The sequence below is a fragment of the Triticum urartu genome, chromosome 1A (genome assembly GCF_056163025.1).
Source record: "Triticum urartu cultivar PI428250 chromosome 1A, HENAU_Tu73, whole genome shotgun sequence".
In the NCBI taxonomy this organism is placed as follows: Eukaryota; Viridiplantae; Streptophyta; class Magnoliopsida; order Poales; family Poaceae; genus Triticum; species Triticum urartu.
The window spans coordinates 572298916-572318812 of NC_141873.1; the positions used below are offsets into that span (position 1 = coordinate 572298916).

At 45.3% G+C, this 19897-nt stretch overlaps 1 protein-coding gene across 1 annotated transcript; it reads right to left on the minus strand.

The window, feature by feature from the left end:
* Positions 1 to 18690: 18690 nt before the first annotated feature.
* LOC147992893 (uncharacterized) lies at positions 18691 to 19173 on the minus strand. The gene has a single exon (XM_087539172.1). It carries the CDS (start codon positions 19171 to 19173, stop codon positions 18691 to 18693), a length of 483 nt encoding a protein of 160 aa, XP_087395298.1.
* Between the last annotated feature and the right edge of the window lie 724 nt (positions 19174 to 19897).

The following is a 19897-nucleotide window of genomic DNA, read 5'->3' on the forward strand; positions in this document are numbered from 1 at the left end:
TTTAATGTATCAAATTCGGTAGTACTGAATATATAAATGCTGTTTGTACTCTTTAATGACTCGAACACAAATTTTTGTTTGTATGTCTAATGGCCGAGTCTCTCCTTTATGTTCTGTTGCGCTGAATGCCTGAGCGTCAAGTGTTGGGCAGTTTTCATGTCAAAAAGAAAAGTGGGGGTTGTTTTCACTTGCGCCAATGTTTGGATGGCTGAACTGGGCGCATGTTGCTGTGAATGCAGTCACTGGATCCCAGTCCCGCCTGCCCTGGCTTCCATCGTACGCCTGGGAGCCGGACCAAGAACGTGTGTAAGCCGGTCTATGAAAAGTGGTAAACAGCGAGACCATAGAGTACCAGCATGATGGGTCCATCAATAAATGATGACTGTTCCATGTTAGAAACACTGTACATAAAGCGCCCACCCTATATCAATACGGCTCATTATACCCTTTGATGGCAAATCCCTATGAGGACCGACGATGCAGATAATATGACTATATAGTAGTACGACCCATATTGAATTTTCGAAACTTCTTAGTGCATATTGTTTTGTCTCAATTTCCATAATTTCAATGTGCAAGTTGCATTATTATTGTCCGATCTAAATTACATCTAAGACTTGAACAGTGAGTGATGCCTCCTTTAATGAGTGAATTATATGGGGCGTGCTACGTATCTGCCGGTTGATCTTTTTAACAGATCAGCCGGGTCGCTAGCCAAAATGATGTGTTGCATGGAGCGGCTGAATGCGTCTTCACCATTGCAACACAGACTTTGTTGCAAAATTATTTTATTTTCGCAACACGAGTCTTGTTGCAACAGCTGTTTTGTCGCAATTTTTTCTTTTTTACCTGAGTTTGTTTTGCAATTTTTGCAACTAAGGTCTTGTTGCAGAAAAATTTCTGCAACAGAGATTTTGTTGGAAAACATAAACCGTCATAGTCCATTGCAACACCGCGTCTGTTTCAGAAACATAGCACTTGTTGCAGAAGCGTGTTCGATGAAGAATGGTATGCTCGCCCTCAATTGGACACGTGTCACACAGGGAAGGTGGCGGACGCGGCCACTACGATCCGCTGGGTGATGGTAAGCATTTCCCAAATTATATAGTGTAGTTGCATCTTCTATTCTGTTTGAGCATGTAGGTGTGTGCTTCCTCGCTTTTACCTTGTAAGTTGTCCTCAATTTGTTGTTTTTGTTTAGGTTTGGATTTTTTTCTTCAACCCGCAAGACCCGTCCAGTTGTGAGCTATGATGAATCTGTTAAGCGTTGGAGGAGAACATTGCACATCCGAGCTACGCTGAATGTAGTGAGGCAACCATGAATTGGGTATTTCACATGAGAGAGGGGAGAGGAGAGGAACATTTTCATTTTCTTGCTTTCGATGATAATTTCAATTCATAGTTTCTCTACAACACACGAGTGGTATTGGTGGGCTCATGATGAAAGTGGCGCCGGCAGAATCACTAGGCACTGGATGGGGAGGCAGTTGTCACCCTTGTCCCTCGGTGCTAGCCTGCCGTGGCGGCTTCACTCGCTTGCTCCCTGAGAATACGAGTTCATAGGGTCGTGAGTTGCTGCGGATTTGTTTTTATCCCTTTTACAGTATTTTTTATCTATCCCTAGCATACTGAGTCATTTTGTAGCTTTGGTTTCCCATATATGCCAGCCTAAATATCCCATGGTCAACATATTTGCATGGTCAGTGGACATTGTCCCTTCATTTTGTATTCAGTGATGGATGAAAAGTCTGAAATGGCAATTCTGCTGTATTATTCAATTTGATCTAATATTAAGTTTTTTATATTGCCGATAGAAATAAATTTTTTTCGCCTGATTTAGGAAGTGCACATAGGTAAGTCAGCATATTCTATAGCTCTTTCAGAGGTGAAAGCACATGCATGTTGCCTTCGAAATTGCTATCTCTGAAGCATACGCACATTGCACTAACAACTAGGCGGAGGTTCAGACATCATAGTTGTTAGTGACCGGTCCATTCGACCGTGCGTATAGGGACGGTTTGGGGTGCCAGGATGTCGATGCTCTCAAGTGGGGTGTAGTGGAAGTGGTTGGATCGACGAGTGAAGAGAGAACACAAAAAATTGGAGGAAAACCAGCGAAAAGCGAGTTCAACTAAAACATAAATTTCTTGTTAGTTAATCGCAAAGGCACTCCCTTGGAACTAACATGCATCATGACCATACTAATACATTTTATTTGCATTATCACTATATATTCAAGATAATATTAATTTAGCAAATTGCAGAGATTTTTTTGGCTATTTTTTTGTTATGATCTGGTGGAATGGTAAAGAATTAGTTTCTGATTTGTACAGTGAGTATTCCCTGTTACACATATTAAGACCTTCAACCTGAAGGATTCATGCTAATTGCATATATTGCTTGTGCATGATGGGTACGAGTTGAGGAAGACGTTTTTATTATACTTGCTCAAATATTGTGCCAATGAAGATAAATACAACATTTCTGATATTGTGCGAGAATTTCTTAAGCGCATTAAATAGATCTTAATTTGTAACCGATTTTTAGGTAGATCATTGTTTTATATGTATGCATGGCCAAATTGACTTTTTGTTATCGATTTACATTGCAAGTGAAGTGGATTTAAATTATTACTCGATTGTGCCCATGCTATCTTTCTTTATATATGAAATTTAATATGCATTATGTTTACGTAATTCCAGCGAAATATTTTAAAAACCCGTGGCAACGCACGAGCATTATACTAGTGAGTTTAAAGTCTCTGAGCAAGCACCAACCATGGGCCCGAGACGAAGGGGGTGCATCTCGTCGACAAAATCTTTGCCGTTAAGGCGTGAACCTATGTATACTAAGTAAAGTGAAAGCCCAAACCAGGGCGTTCATTCTCTTTGTTTTAAGAACATATTAAGATCGAACTAAAGGAGAGAGATACGAACGTATGCACCCACCAGATTCATCATCGCTGATCCCCTTTATTTATCTCCCAGTTGTGTCGAGCTCTCTTTCTTTCCTCATCCTTTGTATCCAAGGCTTAGATTTCCGTAAAGCAAGCAGCTAGGTTCGTATACTGAGACCAGGGCGCGCAGTCAGGAATTTTAAACTTTTGACGATCAAATTGGTGCACAACAGAACTACAACAGGAGAGCAAGCCACCTTTGTTTAGGGTGCTTTAACCACCAGCTGGTTGATACAGATATTTCGACTAGAATGGGAATTAGAAAACAATACGTACTCCCTCCATAAAGAAAAGCGTGATCTAAACGCTTTTATATATTTTTTACGGAGGAGGACATCCTAGTCAGCGTGTCCAAAGCCGGAGGGGATTTATTTATTTTTGACAACTAAGCAAGAGGGGTTATATTTGCCGGGTACTCTTTTTTTCCCTCCCCGCGCAACTGAAATAACCTGAATACCATTTGATCGTGCAAAATCTTTTCAGCTTTAATACCAGAGGCGGCACCGAGTTTTACTCATCACGAGCTGTGATGGATGCAGGAGGAAGGAAACTTCGGCACCTCAAGGCTTGTAATTTTACTTTTCGTATGGGTATGTTTCTAAGGTCTTGTCATTTTTAATATATAGCCTGGCCTGAGGCCTTTTTGCAAAAAAAAAAAAGAATAGAGATAAAATGACGTAGCAGTACTATAGCATGCATGTGTGGAAAGGCAGCTTAGTTAATTAACTGTTCCATGCACTAATTACCTATGTAGTAGTATATGTATAGTTAGGTCAGTGTCATGCCATCCTTTTTTGTCGGTTGATGGCCCAGCGGAGTCGCACGTCGAACATGGACATCGAGTAGAAGGGAAGAAGTAGGCGCGGCTGACGTTTCATTCACATGGCATGCGGACAATATTCTATAGCTAGCTCACATGTGAGGTTGCATATCAGCATATGCAGAGTGATCCCACAAACATAAAGATGATAAGATCGATTAGCAAGGAACTAGCTAGGTATCTATCTGGCTAGCTTATAATTAGCTCCATTCCAAGATGAAATGGTTGGTCCAATGTACCTATCATGCAAACATCCATTGCACATTTGTATATGTATGTATGCCACGCACAAAGTAGGCGTAGGCACGTCGTCGTCCGATTCATTCAACATCGGATATAAAATGATTCCAGAAGAGAAGATTTAAGGTCGAGACAACAATTAGGTACCTACCGGTCGAGTGAACGGCCCCAGCTGGTACCAAAATTTAAATCATGACCCAAGCAGCCAGCCAACCACACACAACCATATATGCATGCATGTGCATGCATGCATCGGAAATAGCAATATATTTCAGGCACGAAACAAACCAGATGGATAATCTATTAATTTAGCCGGACGATATATATGACCCAAACTTGGTGGCAACCAACGCCGCCACCACAACTGCCGATTGAACCGCGACGAGATGACATGCATGCATGCACGACACAAGCCATATTGCCCACGCTGATGCTTAAATAATACTACGAAAGCTTGGACTCTTTTTCTTAATACTGCTTGTGAGACGTTCACGTCGTGGGGTTGTACGTGCATGCATGATGTCAAGATTATTTGTTTGTCTGTTTTGTTTGGACAAGCATGCATGATAAATTGGGGAGGACGGGCTAGCTACATAGTACTGGGTGGGCGCACACACACCAGCTTAGTTAACTAACCAACGCAGAGAGATTGAGAGAGAGACATGGGTGGTAGCTAGAGCACACACGAGACACGACACGGCAACATGCATCTGCTACAGGAGTTTGCTAGCTTGAGTTTGTGGCGTTGGCTGGCCTGGCCGGAGGATTCCGATCTAGCTTAGCAGGTGATGATTGATAAGGGACACGGGAAATTTGGAAAGGGAAAGGGGCCGAGTGTGGCCAGCCACGGGCAGGCAATGATGTGTGCCGGGGAAAACAGGACAAACAAAATAACCATATGGCCGGCCAATGAGATCGCCCACTGCGTGCTCCGGCTCTCTCGCGCTCTTCTTTTTGTCATCGCGTAAAAAGGGTTAGCGACAAGTGGTGGTAATCATCAGGGGCTCTATCGTCTAATCCGTGATACGTCTACGTCGTATTTACTTTTCCAAACACTTTTATTTTTGTTTTGAACTTTAACTTGCATAATTTGAATGGAACTAATACGGACTGACGCTGTTTTCAGCAGAATTGCTATGGTGTTATTTATATGCAGAAACAAACGTTCTCGGAATGACCTGAAACTTCACGGAGCAACTTTTTAGAAATAATAAAAAATCCTCGCAAAAGATGAAGGCCAGGGGGGCCATCACCTGTCCACGAGGGTGGGGGGCGCGCCTGCCCCTCGTGGGCCTCTTGGAGCTCCTCCGACCTCAACTCCAACTCTATATATTTGGTTTCGGAGAAAGAAAAATCAAAGAGAAGGATTCATCGCGTTTTACGATACGGAGCCGCCGCCAAGTCCTAAAACCTCTCGGAGGGCTAGTCTGGAGTCCGTTCGGGGCTTCGGAGAGGGGAATCCATCGCCATCGTCATCATCAACCATCCTCCATCACCAATTTCATGATGCTCACCGCCGTGCGTGAGTAATTCCATTGTAGACTTGTTGGACGGTAATGGGTTGGATGGGATTTGTCATGTAATCGAGTTAGTTTTGTTAGTGTTTGATCCCTAGTATCCACTATGTTCTGAGATTGATGTTGCTATGACTTTGTTATGCTTAATGCTTGTCACTAGGGCCCGAATGTCATGATTTCAGATCTGAACCTATTATGTTTTCATCAATATATGAGAGTTCTTGATCCTATCTTGCAAGTCTATAGTCACATATTATGTGTTATGATCCGTTAACCCCGAGGTGACAATAATCGGGATACTTACCGGCGATGACCATAGTTTGAGGAGTTCATGTATTCACTATGTGCTAATGCTTTGTTCCGGTACTCTATTAAAAGGAGGTCTTAATATACCTTAGTTTCCATTAGAACCCCGCTGCCACGGGAGGGTAGGACAAAAGATGTCATGCAAGTTCTTTTTCCATAAGCACGTATGACGATATTCTGAATACATGCCTACATTACATTGATCAACTGGAGCTAGTTCTGTGTCACCCTAGGTTATGATTGTTACATGATGAACCGCATCCGGCATAATTCTCCATCACTGATCCATTGCCTACGAGCTTTCCATATATTGTTCCTCGCTTATTTACTTTGCCGTTGCTATTGCTATCATCACTACAAAATACCAAAAACATTACTTTTGCTACCGTTACCACTACTATCATATTACTTTGCTACTAAACATTTTGCTGCAGATATTAAATTTTCAGGTGTGGTTGAATTGACAACTCAGCTGCTAATACTTGAGAATATTCTTTGGCCCCCTTGTGTCGAATCAATAAATTTGAGTTGAATACTCTACCCTCGAAAACTGTTGCGATCCCCTATACTTGTGGGTTATCATCCAACGTTGTTCGGTTAAAAACGCCAATTTTGTCGATTCAATTTAAAATTTTGATCAGTCGATATTGTTTGCGAAGAGTCGATTTTGTTTGCGAAGATGATGGAGGTGCAGCGGAGCATCAACGCCAATGCCAGCGGCGGCGCCGGGACGGGCAAGGCGAGTCCCGGGGACACTAGGAAGGTCTCGGCCAGGAACAAGCTATAGTCGGCGGCAGCTAAAGAAGGTGAGTTCGAAACTTGATGGTTTGAGGTGTGTGTGTGTGTGTGTCCCCACAAGTGCGCGCCTGTGTGGAGGTTCGCGAGGGGAATTTATGTGGTCCACCGATTTAGAAGGATGGAGGGGGCGACAACAAGCACGACGGTGTGGGACGCCTGGGAGAGGATGAGCTGGCAAGGCAGTCACGGAGCATCGCAGCCGCGGGTAGCGGATGCAGACGATTCAACTCATGCGGCTCGGGGGAAGAAGATGAATAGGAAGATCAAGGGTAGAAGAAAGCCATCAGACCAATGGATTGAAATTTGATGGATCAAAAAAATCGACCGATCCAAATTATTTTTTCATTCATACAACCCTTAGGCAATCCCTAAAAATGGATGCATGCATGCATGGCCAGGTTGCGTTGCTTTCTTCCGTTGGTCGTTGGCGGCTAAATTTCGTGTTTTGACTCTTTTTTAATATCTATTCGAGATCTGACGCTGGTCTGATAAAATTTTGAGATCCGACCATTTTGCTACCGCCAAGGTCCATGGCGGTAGGGTCTAACAGCCTACCGCCAAGGTCCCTGACGTTAGGGTTGCATGCTCTACCGCAAAAATTTTCTAAGTGTTAAACACAGTGCGTGCCTGTGCCTACCGCCAACCACCTTGACAGTAGGGTTGTACAGACTGCCGCCAATATGTTTGGCGATAGGGATGTTTCCTACCGCCAAGGTCCCTGATGGTAGGGTGTTACACCCTACCACCATGAACCCTGGCGGTAGCAAAAGGGTCAAATTTCAAAAAAAAATTAAATTAAAGTCAGATTTTAAATAGATTTCAGAAAAAGGTCAAAACACAAATTTTTGCCGCCGTTGGCGATCGACATGAGTGCATGGCCGGGCTTTCCCGCAGGATGAGGAGTCGCTGGTCGTCTCTGCCGCAGACATACGTACCGGCACACGCATACGTATACACAAGTGCGACTTGACTTTTTTCTTGGGTTGTGCCTGACTGCTCGCTCGCTCGCCGTCGGCGAGTCAGTCAGCGTGTCAGCTTCACGCGAGGGTTGGCGTGCAAGCCACCGGTCTCCTGTCGGGTGCTTAATTAGCTTGCACCGTACCCGTACGTGTATTCTCGTGTGTGACTTGTGCCGTGGACGCACGGGCAGTCCCTAACTGGACCGTCAGTGACCATGTGAGTAGTAATCGCAATAGTACGTGTGTGTCTGTCTCCGATCTCCTCCCACGGCAACGCCGTACCGCCCGGCTGGAACCCGACGAGATCGATGGGGTTCATAAGAGCATCTCCAGCCGTGTCCCCGGCAGCTCTCTTCACGCGTTTTTGTCGTGTCGGTATCAAAAAATCGGTTCAGTCGTGCCCTCACGAGCCTGTTTTTTGTCGGTTTGAGTCAAAATTAGCGCTGGCGGATCCAGACTGAACCCGGCGCACTGGGGGTGCGCCCGAAAACGCCGGGGCGAGTGGTTTTGGCGCGAAAGCGAATGGGTCCGTTGAGTCAGCGAGACGCTGCTTCGTCGTCCTCGTCGCCTCGATTCCCGCGGGAATCAATGCGAAGGCTGCCGCGCTGCCGCGCCGGCCAGCCTCCATTGATGCCTCTCACGGGCGGCGCAGTGAACGTGCCGCGACGCGTGTCCAGCCACGCATCGCCTGACATGCAGCCCGTCACCGCCCCGCTACGGTTATAAAAGACGACCTCCCCGCCGGTGGACGCCACAGCTCTCATTTCCCCCACTCTCCGGCGTAGATAGCAACACTCCTATCTTCCCGCCGACGAGAAACATGGCCGAGAGGTACCCAGGCGACGGCGCGGCGGCGAATGGCTTCGGTCGACGCGAGTGGTGGGGCGTGCCAGGCCGCACCCTCGAGGCCGTCCTCGACCACATCGAGACCAGCAACGTGCCGCGCCTTGAGTATCTGCAGCTGCCGACCTTCTCTCGTCGCTGTGGTAGCTCTTGGACACCGCTGTGGATGGAGGCGGGGTCGTCCTCGTCGTCGGGTTCTGGCTCACCGACCGCGTTCCGCCCTGTCAAGCCCGAGCCGGAGGAGACGCCGCTCGGGCGCCGCACCTGCAGCGTTGCCCTCGTCATCAACGAGGGTGCCCGGCCCTCCCTGCCTAGTCTGGCTCCGGGGAGGCGCTCCCTCCACCTGGTCCGGCCGAAGCCCGAGCCGGGGCTGCTTCCGGTAAAGCGCCGGAGCACGTCGAGATGGCAGCCCCCGACGACGAGTCCGCTCTCAAGTGGGCGAAGGAGGACTACGTCCATGAGCAGGTCCGCCACCAGCGCCGGGCGTACGCGCAGCTCCTGGCCCGGCGCCACGGGCGCGAGGAGCGCGGCGTCATCGTCCTCGACAGCGACGAGGAGGACGAGGCCGGGCCGTCTAGCGCGCCACCTCGCCTCGCCGACCCTGGCCAGGGCTGCAGCAGCGATGTCGCCGGCCCAAGCCAGCCGCGCGACGATGACGACGACGACGACAACGACGGTGGCGACTACACCCACTTCTACAGATTTCTCGACATGTAGACCGCCGCGGTGGCGGACGGTGGCGGCTAGGCGTAGTTCAGTCGTAGTTTGCATGTTTTCATGTTTTACGTACAAATTTGAATGAAGTTTCGCCGAATTCGTGCAAATGTCGCCGAGTTTGCATATATTTTGTACACAACATCACCGCACCCGGGGCGACCGGTGGACCGATGACTGGGAGATAGGCCACCCTCACGCACCAATCTAGCGCCGGCTCGCCCCCGGAGGGCTCTTTTTCAACGTCCTGAGGGGCCAAACGGCTGGAGATGCTCTAAGCACGCATCCAGCCTTGGTTTGGTTTGGGTGTAGTTGGTTGGTGCACAAGGTTTTGGTGTGTCGTTCGGCAAATGACCCTGAAGATTATTAATCTATGAACAAGTATACGATGATTACTACCTCCGCCCTGGTTTACTGGTCCCTTAGTATTTTGTGTCAAATTTTGATCATGGTGTAATTAATAAAATGTTAATGCATGTCAAAAAAATAGTACTATTAGAAGCAATGTTTAAATACAAATTCAAGGATATAATTTTTATGACATACATTAACATTATGTTAGTTAAATCTATGATAAAATTTTAACACTAAATACAAAGAGGACCAATAAACCAGGACATAGGTAGTACAAAATACTCGGAGGAAAAAAATAGAGAGGCTACATTTTTATAGAGTGAAAAAAGGGAGACTGGATGCATGGATCTCATGATGCGAGTTTCTCCGCGAAAATACTTCCTTTCTTCGGGTTTACAAGCTTCTCACAAATTTTGAGGCTAATTTTGATCAAAAATTTAACTACTGAATTAGGAGTTTTACGGCACAAAAAATGTATCATTTGGAAGTTCTTTCGCATATAAATTTAACGATATAATTCTGTGGCATATCATCCAGGTTTTGTTATTCACTTTCATAGTTAAATTTGGACTCAAAATTCAAAGAGGACTAATAAACTCCAATGGAGAAAGCAGTCTCTAGTAGCGCCCTTCTATTTTCCGCAAAAATAAATAAATTAAAATAAACGCTCTTGTATGATGAGTTACTTGTGTTCATCGTGGACCGAGCATCCTAAATGGTACAGTATTCTCATAGTCACATGCAACTGACGTCCTCGAGAGAATGTCAACTATATCCATGCAAAAAAAAGAGAATGTCAACTATATTCACTGCAAAAAAAAGAAGAGAATGTCAACTATACGTACGTATGGCATTGACGGTGCCAGCCACAGCAATGCTTTACAAAATTTTCCCGAATGGTGTTTAATAATAATGTAAAGTGATGAATGTGGTTAGGTATCAGTCGAGTGAGATTTAGTTATGTATCAGTCAAGTAGCATAACATGTAAGAAAAATAACAGAATTTTTTCGCCTGGATCTTCACGTAAAATCTGACAAATATGGCATTGACAGAGACTTGGTTCGATAGAGATTTTGAAAAGATAGGCGATTTGGTTAAACAAAAACTGTGGCAGATCCACCCGACATTTGCAATGCGTGAGTGCATGCATGCCCACGGTGCTTTCCCCCCGTTGCCGTTGGCGCTCGAGGTGCAAGCATGCATGGCCGGCCACTCCCGCAGCACCAGCAGCCGCTGTTTTCCTCTAACGCCTTGTACAATGCAAAGCGTTTAGGGAAGATGCGTCGCACGAGGATAGACGTTTCTTTAAGCATAAATAAACCAGCGTTTCTTTGAGCATATATGTTTATTTATAAAGGATAGATGTTTAAGTAGACGTCTCTCCAGCAGAAATAAACACTGATGCTTCGGGTAATTTGGTTTATTTTTCTAAGCACTTTCCTAAGTATTCAGCATTGTACATACGTCGTAATGGCGCACGCATACATACGGGCGTGCGACCTCTTTTGTTTGTGCGTGCTGTCAGTCAGTCAGTCACTCGGTCGCTTCGCACGAGGGGTTGCCGTGCACGCCATGACCGATCGGTCTGCTGTCAGTCGGGTGCACTTAGTACGTACGGTCTTTTCCAGCGACGACGGCTAGCTCGCACCGTGTACATACTGTACATACGTGTCGTCGTTACTGCGTGCGCGTGGTGCATCAATCGGTCGCAATGGCCCATGTGCGAGATAACGAAACGAGGGCATTGTCGTGGACGTACGGTGCCCGTCTCCGGTCGACCGTGGATGGCAACGCCGTACCGGCCGGCCGGCGACGTGACTGGTCAATAATAAGCGTGCATCAAGCTTTGCTTAACTGCTTTTAGGTTGGTGCTGGGGTTGAGGGGTATCCTTTTAGATTAGCCATAACGTTCGGGAAATGATGGACAGCAACACATGAATGATGTGAATCTTGTCCGGTCATAGGGTTGTTGGTGGGTAGCACTAGCATAGCACGCTCATGCGCTTTGTGTTAAGCTACGGCGGTTTTGTAGTTGCCTCGCGGGCTTCCAGTTCCAGCCTTCCAGGTCTTGTGTTCTGAATCAAACTTTTGATCATCAATTCGACCAATAAACACCACTTATATGTAACAAAGATTACGCCATTAAGAATACCATTACTTTGAATGCGAAGCCCGTATTCCATCTATTTGTAACATACCCTAACTTATACTTCCTCCATCTAGTTTTTTCTTTTCAGAAAAATCAGATAAAGGTTCACCAGAGCATCCCATACATAATAAAAAATTATCGAGGTCCTTGCACCATCGAACGACCGTTGTCGCTGCTCCGATACCGGAATCGGCTTAACCTCGTTGATGGCAGCCGAGAAGTCTTCATACACGTGCCCCTGAGGATCAGCGCGTCGAAGCCGCAGTCATCGTAGTTGAACCTTTGAATTGATCTGAAGAGTCTGACACCAAATCTCGAGGACGCGTAGACACGACAAGAAACCCTAATCTCGCTGCTCCGAGGAGCCAATAGGGATCTACGCCAGAGCTCCGTCAAACCCGTCCCGATGGACAAACTCGAGGAACATCAGAGCCCTGAAGACTAATTTGAAGATGAAGCATCGCCTTTGTGAGGACTAAAACCCTAACCTATCTACTATTTCAAGCGAGACACCAAGATTCCCCTCCCCGCCACCGGCCAATGGAGCGACAAGCAGGCGGGAGGCAAATACATGGGCTCACCCGCGAAGATCAATGGAGGAAGGCTTTCCCCTAGTTGCCTTGTGTGTGTGTGTGGGGGGGGGGGGGGGGGGGGGGGGTTGTTTAGGTTATCCCCTCCGTCTGCGTTTATTAAGCCCCCTCTTATTTTGGACCAAATTTTGGCCATGAAGTTAACTAATAAAATGTGAACTACTATATGTCACAAAAATTATACTGTGAGAAATCTCTTTGAAATACAAATCCAGTGGTATACTTGTTCGCTAATCAAATTCATCGTCAAAATTTGACCCCCAAAACAAGGGTGCCTTGCAAACCTCAATGGAGGAGTAGTTGATATTCGAGATGCTATATAATTAAATAATACAATTGACCACAGGACATGCCTCCTTCCACCCATGTGTCTGTCGATTAACAGGGTTCATCTACCTTTCGAAAAAAAAATAGGCTAGATCCCCCTCTCTTCTCTCTCCTCCTAACTGGACACCAAACCACAAACATTCTACTACATGCATGGTCCCCACTTACTTTCTCTTTTTTCGACATGATTACTTTGTGATTAGCATCGGATGGCTCCCTTCGAAATTTTGTCCGCGGAACACGTCCGGACATAAAAACGAACATATACCGAAGACATTTTGCAGGTCAGCTTTGGAGATGCCCTAAACTACATTTTTCTTTCTGCTATGATAGTTATAGCAAAGACTTGATCCTCCGCGAAATCCATGCAGTCTTCCCGTGGTGCAGTTAATTTAGTAAGACCCAAAATGCCACGATGTCTAATTTGTGCGATTTTCTTGTTCTTATGTTTCTTTTCCTAATCTTGTAACACGGTACTCCAAATACGCCATGACATCTAGCTAACCGGTACTCCGGATTCATCATGAAAGGAACACCAATCACCATTTAGCAATTGTATATCATTTCTTTTGTGAACCTAAGTACTAAGTAAAGTGAAAGCCGAAGCCAAGGCGTTCTCTTTGCTTTAAGAACAAAATTAAGCTCGAATTAAAAGGAGGGAGATGCCTTTCCTTCCAGATTCGTGATCGGAGATGATCCTTTTTATCCCTAGTTTATTTTCTTTCTTTTATGCGATTGTGAAACCTTTTATGTCCCAGTTGTGTGCTCTGGTTCTGCATTCTTTGTATCTAAGGCATAGATTTCTGTAAAGCCGAGAGATATATATGTTGTGGCCAGGGTGCGTGCGTCAGGAATCTTGAACTTTTTTGATAAAAAATTGGTGGAGAACAGAACTGATAGGAGATCAAGCCGCTTATTTCTTTGGATATATACACACTGCTTTATTTGACCACCAGCTGTTGAATGTGGGCATTGCCAGCAATATGAGAGTAAGAAATGGATGGCATCATACTACCGCAAACCTCTTTTTACCGGATACGGTACCTACCGGCAAACCATCTGCCACTCAAATGCGAAGTGATTCATGCTATAGGGAGGCCCACAAACAATGTATAGATGTGTATAATGAGAGTCTATCTCTTGTATCTTTATTAATAGTCAAATCAATGTCAGATGTAAGGGGCCCATGTCAGCAATATAGTTATACTTGACGCATGCATGGTCCATTCTCTCTCCTCATTCTCACGTACTGAAGATGCATCACATGTCAGACTAATTCACGCCCTTTATTTTCTCTTTGGCAATTTCATTCATTCATATATTTTAAACTGCAACTTGATTTTTGAAACATTTTATATATTTGAACTCCTGATGCCAAGACCTTCAGAACAAGACCAATCTTAAATACATTCAAACATATTTTAATTTCAACATTTCAAATGTGTGAAACATGTTTATGGAATACACGAAATAAGTTTTTGAGTGAAACCAAAATTTTCAAATGAGTACATTCTGTTTTCATGCATATGAAACAAATTTCATCATGAAATATTTTTAACTTGTTATTTAGAAAATGTGAAACTAGTTATTTTAAAACATGTGAGACAGATTATTTCAATTTTTTTATAAATGAGCGAAATCTATTTTATGAAGCGAGTGAAATTGTTTTTTCATAGCATTTAAATTTCACTTATTTCAAGTTAAAATTTATATTTCAAACATTTGAAACTAACTTTTGAGATGATTGAAATACATTTGAATATATTTCGTAAATACAAAGTGGAATTAGTTTTTGAGATATTTTTTGTAATGAGTGAAATCAGTTTTATGAAATGGGTTATTTCAATTAATTGAAATATGTTTTTTGAATTCAATGAAACCAATTTTATGAATTGAATGAAATCATTGTTTGAGTGAGTGAAATCGTTTTTGAAATGAGTGAAATATAATTTTTGAAATGAGCGTAATCTGTTTTATGAAGCGAGCGAATTTTTTTCTTTTCAATTGAGTGAAATCGTTTTTTTAATAATCGAGATGAGTTATTTGAAACAAGTGACATCAAATGAGTGAAGTTAGTTTTATGAAATAATTTAAGTTTATTTTTGTGACATATACCAGCTTCTTGAAACAAGAATATTTTTCTTTTCAAATGAGTGAAATTAGCTTTTCAAATTATTGAAACATGTATTTCTTTCAATTGAAACGACTCAAATCAGTTGTATCAAATGAGTGAAATGTGTTGTTTGATTCAATGAGTGAAATCAGTTGTCTGAAATGTTTGAAATAAATTTTCGAATGAGTGATATCCATCATTTTGAATGGGCCTAAATCTATCTTTTGAAAATGAGTGAAATATGTTTATTCAAATGATTGAAAATCAGCGAAACACTAGAAAAAACTTTGTGAGTTCCATATTCCAGTTTGTGAAAAATGAGCGAAACACTAGGAAAAGCTAGAAAAAATGTTGTCCTATCAAATATATCCGTGTCTCTGTGAGTTCCATATTCCAGTTTATGAAAATGAGTGAAACGCTAGGAAAAACTTCTATGACATAGTGAAACAATCTAATTTTTATGAAAGTGATTTCAAACAAAATTGAAATATATAAAATAAAATATATTTCAAACATATCCAAAATTGATGTTGTTCTGAAGGTCTTGTCACCACGAATTCAAATATATAAAAAGTTTCAATAATAGACATTTGGTTCAAAGGATATGAATCATTAAAAATATGAGGAGAAAAATAAAGCATGTCATATGTATGGCTTGAGAGAATGCATGCATGCATGCACCGTTCTCTCTATTTTAACTCTCTCTCTTCTGTAAAGCTGACAATATCTGACATCAGTACATGTATTGCTATGTCCAATCTAATATCTGGAAATAGAGTATAAGATATGCACAAATCTTGACAAAAGTGATGGATGGTGGATTGGCCACCGGTACATACCAGCATCGGTAAAATAACTTAGTCGATCATACTACCCATAGATATCGGTTCCGCTAGAATTTCATCTTACCACAGTTGTGTGCTCTCTTTCTGCATTCTTTGTATCTAAGGCATAGTTTTTCGTAAAGCAGAGAGATTTATATATTTTGGCCAGGGTGCGTGCGTCAGGAATCCTAAACTTTTTTATCAAATTGGTGTTGAGCATGACTGGTAGGGGATCAAGCCACTTTTTTCTTTGCATGTACACACTACTTTATTTGACCTCAAGCTGGTTGTATGTGTCGACATTGCCAGCAAAATGAGAATAAGAAAATAACGCCACGTGTCCATAGCAGAGGGAAGGATTTGCCAGCTGTTTCTTTCACCGTGCAAATTATTAATTAAATAACCTGGAAAATGTTCAGTCCTGCTCATATATAGTCTCAGTTTTTTCTAAAACTGATTATAGGCTCATATATAGGTAGAGAGAGAGTGTGTTTGTTGTTGCTGCATGCAGTACTATAGCATGTGTCGAAAAGCACCATAGTTAATTAACCGTGTCATGGAGAAGTACTACTAATTACCTACTCCCTCCGTTCCAAAGTATAAGTGTTTCAACCTTAGTACAACTTTGTACTAAACTAAAGTTAGTACACATATAGTTAGGTCAGTGTCTTGCCATCCATTCGTGTTTGTCCGTAGATGGGTGGATAGCCAGAACTGGACATGCTTAGAAGAAGGTAGGCGCTGATGTTTCATTCACAAGGCATTTCAGACATTGGTTATAGGTAGACGGTAGTGACCACACGATCATAAACATGACAAGACGAGCATGGAACTTGCTAGATTAGATATCGATCTGGCTTGCTTGGCTCCATTCCAAGAGGAAAATGGTTGGTCCAATCTACAGTAGTACGTATCAACGGTGCACGTATATGTATGGCCAGTTGGCCACGCACAAAGTAGGCGTAGGCACGTCGTCGTCCAGATTCAGTCATTAGATACAAAATGATTCCGGAAGAGAAGAATTAAGGTCGAGACAAGTAGGTGCCACCCGACCGAGTGGCCGGCCCAAGCTCATGCCGATATTAATCTCGACGGACCCAACCAACCAGCTTACAACACACAACTATTTAGCACGATTACATGCATATGCATGGGAAATAATACTCCCTTCATTCGAAAATACTTGTTGGAGAAATGAATATATATAAACGTAGTTTCAGATATAATTAATATGTCTATGTAGCACCATTTTGCCCACACGGATGCTAAAATATTATGGAAGCTCAAAAGAGTTAGTACTCATGACTTGTGAGACGTTAACGTCGTGGGGCTATCTATGTATGCATGATAGCGAAATAGTTTGTTTGTTTTTGTTTGGACATGTATCCTTGATAAATTGGAGAGGAGGGGCTGGTTACATAGTACTGGGTGGGCACACAGACCACACCACACCACACCAGCTGTTAACTAACTAACCAACACACAGGGAGAGATTCACATCAGAGAGAGACACGGGTGGTAGCTAGAGCATACACGAGACACGACATGGCGATATGAATCTACTACAGGAGTCTGCTAGCTGAGTTTGTGGTGTTGGGAGGAGCCGGAGCTAGCTTAGCGGTAATGATTGAGAAGGGACACCGGAAATTTGGAAAGGGAAAGGGGCCGAGTGTGGCCAGCCACGGGCACGCAATGATATGATGTGTGCCGGGGAAAACAGGACAGACAAAACACCCTCTGATGGCATGCCCGGCCTATGAGATCGCCCAATGCGTGCTCCGGCTCTCTCCTGCTCTTGCTTTTGTCATCGCGCAAAAAGGGTTAGCGACTAGTGGTGGTAATCACCGGTGCTCCTCCCGTCTGATCCAGCGTTGTTCAGCTAAAAGTGCCAGTTTTGCTAAAAATAAGTTGCCTGAAATTAAAGTTTGGGCCAGTTGATTTGGTTTGAAAAGACAATAGAGGCGCAGCGGAGCACCGAGGCCGCTGCCGACGGTGGCGCCGGGGTGAACAAAGCGAGGCCGAAGGACGCAGGCAAGGCCTCAAGGAACGAGCTGTAGCCGGCGGCAGCGAGGGGGGTGGGGGGAGTCCGAGACTTGATAATTTGAGGTGTGGATTCGCGGGGGAATTTGGGTGGTTCGCCGGTTTAGAGGGATGTCGGGGGTGGCGACAAGCACGGTTGTGTGGGTGGGTGGGGGCGAGGAGAGGGCGGTGACGATGACATGTACTTAGGGTAGGGTCTTAGGCCTGACCTAGACACCCTACCCAACGACACTACCCTAGAGTTAAAGGCCTACAAGGTTCAACAGAAGATACCGGCTGAAATCAACCTGAAGTGCAATCCACTCGACGAAAGATTCCACTCGGATGTCTCAATTCCACTAGACCATGGTAACTCCACCCGACCATACAAGAACCCACTCGGATTCCAGAAGGCCTAAAGTCACCCCAGGATGACAACGGTCAGGCACTCACTCCATCGTCATAAAGACCATTTATTGCAGGCGTTACCAGTAACGTTTAGGACATAACTCTCATTGAACCCTGTGTAACTGAGGGCTGCTAGGGCCCAGACGCACTCTTTATAAGCCGCCCCTCCCCTCTGGCACAAGGGTTCGCACCCCCTGTAACTATTCCACATTCCAATCGACAGAGCCTCCGCGGCATCGAGACGTACAGCTGTTACCTCCTTCGAGAGGGGCCTGAACTCGTAAACTTGTGCATACAACCTCGTCGTAGCTAGAACACTGCCCTCTCCTACGTACCCCCTACTTTTACTGCCAGACTCGTTCCCATGACAGGCGGGGCGGCGAGGCGGTCACGGAGCGCCGCCAACCTCGGGCAGCGGATGCATACATTTCAGGCGGTGCTTGTTGGCGATTTGGGGAAAAAGGTGAAGAGGGAGATCGGGAGGTGGAAGATGGCCATTTGACCAATTGATTCACATCCGGCGGTTCAAACAAAAAAAATCAACCGACCCAAGTTACCTTTTTCATTCATCCCACCCTAGCCAGTCCCTAAAAGTTTTTTTTGAAGGACCGGCCAAGGCTGGTGTTTCATTGATATAAAGCAGGGAGCAGATGACAAAGTGACAAGGCGGGGATCGGGAGATCAAGGAAAGAATGAAGAAGAAAAACAAAAAAGGGGGGGATAGGGTGCCTACGACACCAAAAACAGCTAGCCTACTCTCTCGGCGGATCCCCGAAGGGGCTCTGGATGTTCTTGGCGCCGCCTTGTTGCCAGAGGTTTAAGCCTCTTCTGATCGCAAGAGTCACATCTTCCATGTTGGCCACTTTTGCCCTGAAAGTGCAATTGTTCCTCTCCTGCCAGATCTCCCAAAGGGCAAGCATCGCGAGTGCCTTGGCTCCCTTCCTGTAATTTGGTGGCGAGGCCTCGACCATGGCCTGTATTCTGTCGATGGAGCTTTGTTTGCCGATCCAGGTCTCCTGGCGCATGGCCTGGCAGCAATGCCAGGCGGAGATTTTTGTCCAGGTTGCAGTCGCAAAATGGCATTGCCAGAACAGATGGTCGGAGCTTTCCAGGTTACGGAGGCAAAGCTGACAGAAATAGCTATTGATCCAACCTCTACGTTGTAGCCTGTCGTTGCACCAGAGACAGTCCTGGTGGAGCAGCCATGCAAAAAAATCAGCTTTGAAGGCGCCCATGTGTCCCAGATCACCATGCGTAGACGGGATTCCACGCGGCCCTGGAACTGAGTAGCGTACGCCGGTCGCACGGAGTACTACCCGGAGGCACCGATCTTCCATGTGATATCGTCCCGGCTAGCTTCTTGGAGGGCTAGGCGACGCGGGTGGAGCCGCCTGTGCAGGTTGAGCACCTCCGGGGCGATTGAGCTGGCGTCGCCGTAAGCTAGGTCGGTGATCCAGCGATCGTCGATAAGTGCTTGCGCAACTGACCTGTTCTTCCGTCTGGAGAGCTTGAAAAGGGTGGGATGGAGATCTTTCAACGGTGTCGCGTCGATCCAAGCCGAATGCCAGAAGCTGGCCGTCTGGCTGTTGCCGACCACAATCTTGGTGGCCGCACAAAAGAAGGCGTGGCCAGAGGCGTCGCAGGGTGGTTCCGTCCCCGCCCACGGCCGCTCCGGGCTTTTCCAGGCGTGCCAGAGCCAGCGTTGCCGGAGAGCGCGGCTGAATTTCGTCAGGTCAAGGATGCTGAGTCCCCCATGCTCGATCGGTGAGCAGACCCGTCTCCAGCTGACTTTGCAGCTGCCGCCAGAGAGCTCCTGATCCTGGCCCCAGAGGAAGCATCGTCTGCACTTGTCAATTTCCTTGAGAAGCTTCGCGGGGAAACGTAGCACCGTGAGGGTGAAAGTTGGCATGGACGTAAGGACACGTCTGACGAGTACTCGGCGGGCGGCGATGGACAGCA

Coding starts and splice junctions, on each gene's coding strand:
- LOC147992893 (XM_087539172.1), bottom strand. CDS start 19,173: ATGGGCGCCTTCAAAGCTGATTTTTTTGCATGGCTGCTCCACCAGGAC.